The sequence below is a fragment of the Myodes glareolus genome, chromosome 6, assembly GCF_982192425.1.
Source record: "Myodes glareolus chromosome 6, mMyoGla1.1, whole genome shotgun sequence".
In the NCBI taxonomy this organism is placed as follows: domain Eukaryota; kingdom Metazoa; phylum Chordata; class Mammalia; order Rodentia; family Cricetidae; genus Myodes; species Myodes glareolus.
The window spans coordinates 104,809,171-104,821,264 of NC_142031.1; the positions used below are offsets into that span (position 1 = coordinate 104,809,171).

General features: G+C 40.7%; 1 protein-coding gene across 9 annotated transcripts in view; it reads left to right on the forward strand.

The window, feature by feature from the left end:
* Pde1c (phosphodiesterase 1C) overlaps positions 1 to 12,094 on the forward strand; it is a 445,757-nt gene that overhangs the window by 374,434 nt on the left and 59,229 nt on the right. For all 9 annotated transcript variants that reach the window (XR_007233288.3, XR_007233289.3, XM_048440405.3 and 6 more), the window contains 2 exons: positions 4,793 to 4,996; positions 9,139 to 9,216. Coding sequence is in view for 7 of the 9 variants with exons in the window: in XM_048440405.3 (XP_048296362.3) it covers positions 4,793 to 4,996; positions 9,139 to 9,216 (282 nt within the window). In the remaining 2 variants the exon portion in view is untranslated. The remainder of the gene's footprint in view (positions 1 to 4,792; positions 4,997 to 9,138; positions 9,217 to 12,094) is intronic.

The window sequence follows — 12,094 nt, forward strand, 5'->3', positions numbered from 1 at the left end:
ATATATATATATATACATATATATATATATTTGTACTGTGTGTGTTCCTTATGCTCTCAAAGATCATAAGAGAGAATCAGATTCTCTCAAATGAGGTGCTGGTAGGCTAACATGTGGTGCTCTGGGAACCACTGAGCCACTGAGCCTCTGGGAACCACTGAGCCACTGAGCCAACTTTCCAGCTCAGCGCATTATTTCTAAATAAGTGCTCAGTTTTTATCTTTAACATTTATTTCTATTTTAGCAAGAAGCTTTGCAATTTCATTATATTCCTTTGGCACATTTTTGTGTCAATTGATCAGTTTTGGATTTCTGCGATTGATTGACATTTTCCATCAGCTAGTGTACATAGGAAGCTGTTAAAAGGACACCTTCTGAGCTCTTAGGGGCCCTCAGTGTCCTTCTTGTTTCTGTATAGAGCATAATTGAGAGATTATATATATATATATATATGCATATGCATATATATGCATGTATGTATATATACACTTACGTCAACCAGTTAGATTCCTATCTCTTGTCTAATGTTTCTATTCTCACTCTGTCCCCCGCATCTCTCTGTCTTTACTGTATAAGTCAGCAGCTCAGAGTACATAAAGGACTAAGTAGCCCAGTGGCATTTCCATTAAGGAATCTATATGGTCATTCCTTACAGAGGACATTGAATAAAGACTCAAGTACAATTTTGAGATCATATGGGCATTCAGTGTAAGTAGCCTCAAAGCTTGTGGGAATAGCATGATTTACAGATCCCAAGGACTCTGTCACACTCAAACTCTTGAGGTGCCTTCTGTTGGTTATTTTCATATCACATCAACCCAAGATAGGATGAAAGAGGAGCAAAAGAAAACAGATAAAAAAGTTTATAGCCTACACGCCAGGAAGCCTTGGGATACCAAGGAGTCTTTATCTAAGACCTGATAAATGACTTCCTTGTATCCATGCCATTACTGGAACATGCGGTCTGTGCAGACTGTCAGTGTCTTACTGACCTGGTCTCACTATCGAGCGATGGTATCTATACCAATAAATTCACCCTAAGCATGTAAAGGAATCTGATTGCAGTTGAAAAGTAATCAACCTTGTGCAGATAAGATTTTAGTGTTATATGTGTTTGCTGTTGTCTCTCTGGCATCACTAGCAGCTCTTTGTATACTCTATGGCTGATGACACACACACAAGTCAGAGAATAGAGCATTGTTGGGTGAATAGAGCATTGTGGGGCCATTGTGAGAGTTTATTAGAAGGTTTTTGCACCGAAGGGATTCATACTTTGGGATAGGCTCATATCTGATTTGATCGTGTTTTAAAAAGAGCTATCGTTTGTTAACTTAAAATAACTTTTCTATGTCAGCTACACTTGAGCAAATATGGGTTTGCATCAGGAATGTTCCCTCCTCTTCTTCTCAGTTGTTATTCTACATCTCCCATGAAAAATTGATCTGACTCAGTTGTCAAATGAGTTTTTCTTTCTAAGATAATATTGTATGATCTTCCATAGTAAAGTGCAATTTAACAGCTTCCAGTTTTATTTAAATGCTGTTCAACTTGGAGATCTTTTGAGTGTTGGAAGTTTGCCACACACTCAGTAATGCAGTAATGAGTCTCTGAAGATGGCCATAGCTAATCTTCTCTGATAGTGCATTCTAAATATAAATGACTGCCTCTCCTTGGTTCTGTTTGCCTCGGTCTAATAAATACAGTCATCTTTTAAAAAATTAGAACAAATTAAATAGAATATGACTAAACAAAAGCTATCACATTGGGGTTGGAGAAGACAAACAAAAGAACAAACGTCAGAGACCCACTTGCTCTTGCATTCAGGAGTCCCATAAAACACTAAACTGGAAGCCATAATACATACTCAGAGAACCCGGGGCAGACCTTTGCATGCCCTGTGCATGCAACCTTGGTATCTGTGAATTCATATGTGCATTGATCTTGTCGATTTAGAGGGCTTTGTTTCCTTGGTGTCCTCCGTCCCCGCTGGCTCTTCGGTTCCTTCTGACTCCTCTTCTGCTAGTTTCCCTGAGCCCTGAGTAGAGGGATATGATGGAGACATTCCATAAGGGTTGAGTGTTTTAAGAACTTTCACTCTCTGTACATTGTCTGACTGTGGAGTCTGTATTTATTTCAAAATACTCAAGAGAAAGTTTCACTGATCTATGAGTATAATAGGAAAAAAACAGTCATCTTTTTACTTACATTTATTTTAAGTTAAGAAAGGTAATGTTTGCATAGCATTACTATCAGAATAGGACCAGAGAGTATGTATACTTGGGTGTTGTATCAGTCTAAGGTGCTAGGTTACACTGACAGTTCCTGTAAATCATGTGCATAAGCAACATCTCATGGCTTTATCAAAACTTCAGGAGCACATGATGTATGCTATGCATTATGCCAAACAGTGATGGGTGTGATATTTGCCCTATCCTCAAAACACCTAGGGATATAAGGAAGCCTGAATGAATGTCCTAGGGACCCTCCCCCCAATCCCTGTGCTTGACCTGTCTACCCAACATCTTTTTAAGTACGCTCTTCCACCTTTTCGTTTACATTTTTTTGTGGAAGTCAGAAGTCGTCAAGTGCTAGATATGGATATGATTGTTATTTGTAAAGAAATATTTTATACCCTCTCACTGTCATTTGTAAATGCATCTTGTCGAGGGGAAGAATATTATAATGCACTGAAAGGCTAATAGACTTGACATCAGAGCTTCTCAATACTTGCTGTGTGCTAAAATTGCCCAGGAAACATTTGAGATATCCTATCCTGATCCCTCTCCTTTAAGAATCTGATTAAATTTGCTTGAGATGAGGCCAGGCCTTAGATTTGGATGAGAGAACGAATGAGTTATCAGATGGATGGATTGCTGGATCAATGAAATGATGAATAAAAACGCCAGGCCATGTTAAAGAAGACCCCTGGAATAAACAAATAGAAGGGCCTAAAAAGTAAAAATAAAGTTAGGCATCATGAACAGTCACAAAAATGAATGCATATCATAGAGCTGTGTGAACCCACCAAACTGGGACAGAATGGGACTTGGAGTGCTTTAGCAGCGAACATAAAGGAAAACATCAGACGCACCAGCTCTCTGGGACTCACTAGAGTAAAGCAATCATACTGAATGAAAACAGTTCAAAGACCAACACTAGCCCAGGGGAAGACAAAGGCCCCTGGTGATGGGAGGTGAGGAGTTTTTCACTCATCTGTAGAAAAAATGCAATAATGCTTTTCCTAGAGGAGGTTGCTAATGTCAGGAGTGTCTTTAGAGTGACCTCTGCGGGGCAAACCTCTAGAACTTCCAAGGGGTTTGACTGTTTTAAGGGCCTTTCTTAGGTGCTGTTCTCTAGAGTCCAGACCTGCTATGCCCTCCAGCCTCTGTGATCTGATCTGTACTTGTCCTTGGTCATTTGAGCACTTTGTCTATGACTAACTCCTTGCCAAATCTCCTTCAGGGACCAGTTCAACATGCATGAACGCAAGGAGCATGTTCCTTCTATGGCTTCCATGTTGTTTAGTTTCTCTGATGAATGCTACAGTTTCTACATATGATTTTCTAGTCAGCTTCTCATCACTGAGGCCTTGGTCAAATTCTGTCTTCTCAAGAAAAGCGTCTCCATACCTCTGTTTAAAGCCACCTCTTGCCCTGTGCTGACTGTGTTCCATCCTGTCCTGTCTCTATGTCCAGTTTTTCCAATCAGCCTTCAACATTCAAACTTAGCCATTTGTTTACTCGATTATAAGGTTCTCCATGGTTCTGTCATGCTTGATGTCATATCCCCAGTTTCTAAAGTTATTCTTGACGATATAGCTGCTCAGTAAGTACCAGCTGCATGAATGAGTCACTCCTTTCATAGATATTTGATATAAGTATGCACTTACACTGTATTTTCATTAAGCACATAGTCAGTCAATTGTGTTAGAAATAATATGGATAATCAGTCAAAGGGGCAACCCAGAGCAGATTCCTGACCAAACTGAAGGCTCCGCCTCATCCTGAGGACAGTTGAATACCTTGGGATTGGGGACTTGCTTTTAGTTTTATGAGGTTTAGCCTACCTCTTAAATTCACAAACTCTAGCTTGATTTTGTAGTCTTCTAATGATGGTTATTTCCCCCAAATTTTTGTTCCACACTCAGATGTTACTGTTTAGGTTCCATTTTCTAAGCATGCCTCATAAAATACCATATATATGTGTGTGTACATATATTTATGCATATACATAGTGTACGTATACTTATATAATGTGAAATACCATATATACATATAAAATACCGTGTACATTTATATATACACATATAAAATACCATATATACATACATGTGTGTGTATGACATATGTGTGTCTTACTATGGTTGGGGGAAGTGGGATCATGTCTCTTAGTCTTTATTTTCATACCCATAAAATAGGGTTACAAACTAGTTTTCAGGATGATCAGAAACAACCTTTGAAGACTGCTGAGCATAATCTTGCATGAGGGCACATTCGCTAGAGGTTATCAGCAGTAAGAACAGCTTGCTATCACAGTTGCATTGCCATTATTATGTTCTCCAGACCCCCTCCCAACTAACTGCTTTCAGACGTGGTCTGTCTTACTGATATGCTAAATACACGTGTCAGTCTGACTTGAGTTAATCAAGAATATATCCAACACTCTCAATAGACCCCTTAGGTCATTTTACTGTACTAGTTTCCCATGAACATTGTTGTTGATTATTTTCCCAAGAAGGTCATTGTCCTAATGGTAGACCTCTCTTTCTCCTTCCTCATTGCTCTGGATGTAGAAGAGAAAGCCAAGAAGGAAGCTGAAGAGAAGGCTCGCCTGGCTGCTGAGGAAAAGCAAAAGGAAATGGAAGCCCAAAGCCAAACTGAACAAGGCAAAGCTGAGAAGAAGACATCAGGAGAAATGAAAGGTCAAGTCAATGGAGCCCGTACAAACAAGGCGAAGAACCCCAAAGGCGACAAGACAGGAGAAAAACAGCAGAATGGTGAGAAGGGGCTGCCTGGGAAAGGCTCTTTGGGGGTGATAATGATGTGGCAAGCAGAAACTGGTGACACCCTCCCTTTGCTGGCAGCTCACATAGCTCCATGTTCCTCCTGAGATCCAAATCAGGATCCCATCCTATGGCCACCAACAACTTAGCTCCACCTCTCTGGCCTTTCCTGATACCCTGGAGACTCTTACAAGTGGTGCAAATTCCTAAGAACAAGCCCAGCCTGGATTGCTAACTTCCAAAATGAGTAGAGAAAAGTCAACCTTTCAAATAAATATCCCATCCCTTTAATCAAGTCAGGCGTCAGTCTGCAGGGGACCTGTTCCCAAAGTGTGTGTCTGGACCTTGAAATGGCTCAAGCACACACATTAGGGGACCAGTCAGCCTGGTTTGACTGTAGTTGAAAACCTTCCCTACAGGTTTTCAACTCTAAAATCCAAATGGTCCAGGCGAACTGAGGGCAATGAGCCACCAACATTTTCAGAGAACTGATGAGTTCTTGTATTTAATGCAATAAACATTTATTGACAACTTTCTGTCAAACTCTATGTTAGTCTGAGGGGTGTAGGAATGGAAAGGGTAGGAGAAACCTGTGATGCTGTGGGGAAATAAACACCCTCACACCCTCACACCCTCACAAATAATCCTAAAGAAATGTATACGTGATGCAGAGATGAGGGACGGTAGAGCAGCAGAATCAACTTCCCAAGAGTCCTACACAAAGGAAGAAATTGCTGTGGGTGGCTAAGGTAGAGAGAAGAGGAAACAGTCTGGGGTGTCTTCAGAAGGGGATGGTGTAACATGAGGGCTGGTTTGTTGGGGTATCTGTCCCACCCGGTACCCCACAGCCTGCAAGTCCCAAAGAAAATTACACACATGACTCCATAAGATTATAAACTGATTGGCCCATTAGGTCAGGCTTCTTATTAGTTCTTATGATTTATCTTAACCCATTATTCTGATCTATGTTAGCCATATGGCTTGGTACCTTTTTCAGCGTGACAGCTCACATGTTGCCTCTTCTGGTGGTCTGGCAGGAATGGCAAGGGAGCTTCCTAGAATACTCCCAGTCTCTTTGCTCCACCTCTACTTCCTGTCTGGCTTTCCTGCCTATACTGTCTGCCTGGCCAATCAGCGTTTTATTAAAATATGATTGACAGAATACAGATAATTCTCCGGCACCAGGATGGTTTCTGATTTTCAACGTTTTAGTCTGAGTCAGGTTGGGGAGAGGCTTTCAGCTAGATTGACGGAGAGATTAAGGTGTGTGTCGAGACAGGGAACCAGCTCCTCTGTTTCCAGATGGGCAGGCAGATCTGTTCCTGAAGCTTGCAAATGCCAGGTTCTGACCGAATAACAGGCACCTTTGCAAAAAGATCTGTGTTCAAGTCACAGTCTTGTTGCTTCTCTTTTCTTGGAGACCTTAGTTAAAATATATAACCTTTCCCCCTTCTGTGTAAAATACATATAAAACCTGTTCAGAGTCCCAGCCTCTTGTGAGTGTTCAGTAATAATCATGGTAGCCAAGCCAGTGAGAGACTCTGCCTCAAAACACAAGGTTGATGGTGATTAAAAGATACACAAGGCTAAGTTCTGGCCTCCACAGGTGTGTGTGCACACTTGTGCATCCATGTACATGCATGCACATACACATTCACACAGGTATGTATATAGATTCTAACATAGATATGGTTCCATGTTACAGATGAGAAAATTAAAACTCTGATATTAAAAGACTTAAGCACTCATCGAGTAGAAATCCTTGGCTTTTGGGAATCCCCATTCTCTGTTCGATAGCCAACACTTGCTTACTATCTGCCAAGCCCAGGACTGTTAGAAAGAGGTGGGGATCAGAGGAAGGCCAAGCCCTGCCACTGTGCAGAAGACACGGATGGTACATGCTCTCTGTAATGGGCCAGATGCTAAATCCCTTTGACCTCACAGCCTGTGTACTTTGCATCACAGCTATTCAGCATCATCCACAGCTAAGGACAGTTCTTGAACACATAAGTGAGGCTGTAGCCAAGTAGGATTTTACTATGGACAATGGAATTTGAATACAACTCAATATTCATGTCACATGTTCATTTTTAATCAACTGTAGGTATAGAAGTCAGTCTTACTGTGTGGATCACACAAAACCAGGCAGTGGAGTCATGAGGCCTAGTTTCTAGCCCTTGGTGTAGTTGTTGAAAGGATTCTATATATTCTATAGAATATATCACAGCCAAAAATAGCCTCAAGTTACCCTACTGTTACCATTTCTTCCTAGAAAAGGAAAAGACCTTTAAGATGAAAACAGCACTGGAGAGCCTGAAATCTAAGTGCACAGGAAGGCTGCAGACACAGTAGGGGAGAGCTGGGCCTCTGGAACCAGACCCATTCATGTGTCCTGTTATTTCTTCCCTGAAAGTGTTGGCCTGGGGCCAACTCCTTGTAAATCAGCTCAAACACTGTCACTTTATAGAAGCATCATTGGTCCTTATTCAAAACCATTTTCTGAAAGGTAGCTTCAGACAGACGGATAGTCACTGTCAGGTGGAAGATGTAGATGTAAGGCTAGGGTAGATGGTGAGGCCAAAGTTACAGCTGAAACATGTGTTAGTGGTGGTCCCCTGGGGCAGCTTTTGCTCTTCTGGCTACAGTGCTGCCTAGGGATGTCTCCATGTGGAAAGCATCCCCCAGCACTAGGTGAGTTGGTAGCTCACTGACTTGCCAAAGGAGTCCGTGATGCATTCTCCACTGTGGATCCTTCACACGGGGGTTGTTTAAGATGCCAATGCAGTGATTATGTGCAAAGCACTTGGCACACTGCAGCACACACTGAAGAAGGATGAAATTCTTCACTCGTACTTATCCTGCCACCTCAACTCGCTGCAAACTTTACTGCTAGGATCTTATCTATTCTGTGATTACGTAGAATTTGAATAATAAGGTGTTCCTGGCTGTATGGGGGTGAGAAAAAAAAGGTGCCATTAGTAAAACTAGTAACAAAAGTGTCAAAGACTTGGGAATGAGGCTGGTACAAGGCACCCCTCTGTTCTCATCAATGTTACTCCATTTATGAAGCAGATCATGGAGGGTGGCTATTCTCAACAAGGGGTAACTCCTTGTTCCATAGCAGGCCACATGGGCAATATTCGTAAGCAGTCTGTCTCGGCCATACACATTCAACTATGTTGTTGCAAAATGAAACCACCACAGACAATTGGTAGATATGGGTAAGTCACCTGCCAAGTGTCAGTAACATGTCGTTAACTGTAATGGGTGGCCTACCAGATTGGACCATAGCTTGCTGACCCGTAATTTTGGTGGATACAGGTGTGTTTAAATTTTCTTTTTGGTACTTGATTCACATAATGTAAAGTTATTTGGTAGAGAAGAGAGTCTGACTTGTACAGAGATTGCCTGAAAGTCATGTGCATTATCCTTTGGTTATTAACACTTTGTCTATTTTATCCCAGCCTTGCTTGAACACACTTCTACGGCGCCTGTAGATACCCACTTCCTTGTTTTATCCTTAGGATCATTTTTGTTCTCTTTCTCTCATCGATGAGTTATGTACATTCTTTACATATGTTTGCTCACCTTTGTGAGAATAGTATTTTTAACTTTGGAAAACGATAGTTTGACAAGCCCATTAATTCGAATAACACAGGCAGCTCTATCTTAGAATTGGGACCACTGCCTTCGAGCTGCACAAAGTGTGTTACATTTAGTACTTAAATGGCTCAGGTGCATCTGCCCACCATCCTGTATGCACAGTAGACATTATTATTCCCATTCCGCAGATAAGAAACTAAAACATAACTATTAGTTTACATAGCTAGCTAGCTATTAACTAGTATAGCTTACATACATTCCAGGTTTTCCCTTACTTCACAGCCTAACAACAGAACTGAATTGTTTTTCTCAGAAAAATAGCTATGACGTAAGTACAACCTTGTTTGAGCGGATATTCTAGTTTTCATGTCTGCCTGTCATCCGATTTTCAGAACCTATCACGTGGCCACAGATGATACTGATACCAGGGTATGTGTTCCCTCACGCCTCTGTGCTGTCTCACCCTGACAGGTTGGAAGCGTTTCTACCTCCTCAGCTGCACACACTCAGTTTGTCATGCTTTTTGTTTGCAGGTGACTTGAAAGATGGGAAAAATAAGGCAGACAAGAAGGATCACTCCAGCACCGGAAATGATTCAAAGAAAACAGATGGTAAGAGTGTCATTCTTGTCACGGTTTTCATAGAGTGTACGACGGCAGCAAATGTGTTAGCCTTGTGCCAGGAGGGGAGCAGGGCTGTTAATGTGTCCTCACATTCTACCCTGAATGAGGCCTCATTGCCTTAAGGAGCACTAGCCTCTGTCGGCAGCAAGTCGCAAACACCCGCTGTGTCTTCCTCTCCAGTGTACTGTCTCATCACAAATGTTTTCTGTACACCTCCTCTTCCTTCCTGATGTTCTCTGTAGAAAACTTCATAAAAAAAACCTATTTCTAGACTTGCTGACCGCAATTCATTAGACAAACACGCATTGCGTATCCATGAACTTGCAGCCACCGATGGTACAACATAAATAAGCTATGTTTAATGTTTTCAGTTTTTACATTTCTTATCTTGAATAAGTTATTACTTTTGCTAAAAAAAAGAAACATGAGAATCTGTTCAGTGCTAGGCTGGGAATCAAAATGTACTTTCTTAGACTCCATTTCTCATGAGCAAGAACAAGTACTGAAGACAGTGAGAAGGCAGGATCGAAGGGAATGATCCTACAGAGTCCCAAGGGTCTGCAGTACCATGTGCATCATGAATGAGCTTGCAGTGTAGAGCAACTTCATGAATGATGAGCCTACAGTACAAAGCATTTAATTAATGAGCCTGCAGAGTCATGAATAAGTCTGTTATGGGATGTATCTCATGGATACAGCTTTAACTTTAAACCAACAACTTTTCATTTATCTAAAAGCTGGGAGTGGCAATTGCATTACCCTCTCCACCTGGGACTTCTAGATGGTGCCATCTACCCTCATCTGTTATACAAATTTCATTGTTTCGCCTGTACCCCTGCCTCCTTCCTCATCACCTCTTCATGCATGGGCATGATATTCAGATAAAGCAGACTTTTAAGAAGTGGTGTTTGTGAAGGCCACCATATTCTTTGCATTTTATCTCCCTGATGATATCCTATTTAATAAGATGTATGTTAAATACTTTGGATAGAATATCTTTGAAGAACAAATGCTGGGTAATCAAATTGAGGGATAAAAAGAAATTTGAGGATGACAATTTTAATACCTATTAAAAGGTTTTAGGAATGGATTTGCTCAAACCACATTGTATACTCACCTGAAGTTCTCAAAAAAATAAGTAAAATTATATTTTGAAAAAAAGAAATAAAAATAAGTTCAAGGTCATCCTTGGGTTCAGCACCATCCTGGGATACATGAAACAAAGTTTCAAAAAAAATAAATGGAAGCTGAAACAAAAGCTAAGCAGGTAAGACCATTTGTTGCTCTTGAAGAAGACCAGGCTTTGATTTCCAGCACCCACATATTGGTTCACATCCATATGCAATTCCAGATCCAGGGATAAGGCATCTTATCTCTCCTGGCATCTCCAGGTACTGCATAGATGTGTCATATATACATCTCTGCAGGCAAAACAACCATACCCATAAAATAATAAAAATAAAAATAAGATTGAGGGAAGGTATCAACCACTCTTGCTGTAGCCATAATGGCACCTGTCTTTAGTTTCATATGTAAAACTTTATATTTAAGCTGCTTGTTTTAAAAGCAATCAGAAAACTCTCTCCAGGTGTCTCACACCGGTAATTTCCCACCAACTTGCTCATGTAACCAGAAACTACTCACCTACTGAGTGAGCTCTCCTTGAGTAATTGTGACTAAAAAGTGAATTGTGCAGAAATAAAATGCAATACAAAATGGTGATTTCTTAACTATACTCCCAATGGGAAACATTGTTCAAATACCAGAGGCTCTTTGTCAATCATCAGACCAAGTCAAGGCAACCCAGTCCAGAAGTTTCTCTGTTGAGGAACAGTATCTCCTTAAAGTCAGGACTCAGGCACCTTTCTCATCATGCATTTAACAACTGATCATGCTCCACCATTTGAGTTCCTACAGCATGAAAGCATAGAATCAAATCAAGCCCCTAATTTTTAACAAGGAAACTTGAACATCATAGGGTAGCATCATCATCATAATCATCATCATCATTGTCTTCTTCAATGCTGAGGAGCAAACCCAGGGCCTGTGCATACTAGCCAAGGGTTTTAACAATGAGCTGCCTCCCAATCTTTATTTAGTTGCTTTTTTAAAGAACTGGCATGATGTCTTTACACGTGCATTGTGAGTTAAATTTGATCATCTTCATAACACCATATTTTAACTGTGCCCTTAAACTGAATTATTCCCAAGTTTTTAAAAGTATTAAATTGATTGGTGCAGTGATTAAATAAGTTCTAGGTTCTCAGGAACAAATAAGCAGAAAAGATGATTGTTTTGTGAACGTGATTCTTGATCCTGTTCATGAACTGTTGCAATGAACTGGCTGCAGTAAATAGTGACAAACCCTGCCCTCTGTCCCTGTCATCCACCTATGACACCAACCTGCAACTGTCTCAGAAGGGACCCAGTATGCCTTGTGCTTATGAGCTTGTAGGAAAATAGGCTGAGGGTTTCACATCCTTCACTGGTGCTTTGGAATCAGCAAGACTTAGAGCATTAAGCTTTGGAGACTTGATGCTATTTTCATTCAAAATCCTTACCAAGACTAAAGCCACTTCGTGGTAGGATGAAGTGGAAAAGAATATTATAATTTTCACTTTTGCTTTCCTTTAGGTCATTAAAACCCTCTACTTAGAGAATTAATTGAAAGGGATATATAAGTCAGTACTTAGGCTGACAAAATACAGAAATAACATTAGAAATATTATTTTAGTGGGTCTTATTGTATTTGATATCCAGGGGTAGTTGATGGAGTTTCTCAGTGACTTTCTTTCTGTCCTTGCTTTTGAGATCCACTGGAGGCTGTAAGATGGCATATTCTCGTATCTGTCTTTGGAATGCACCT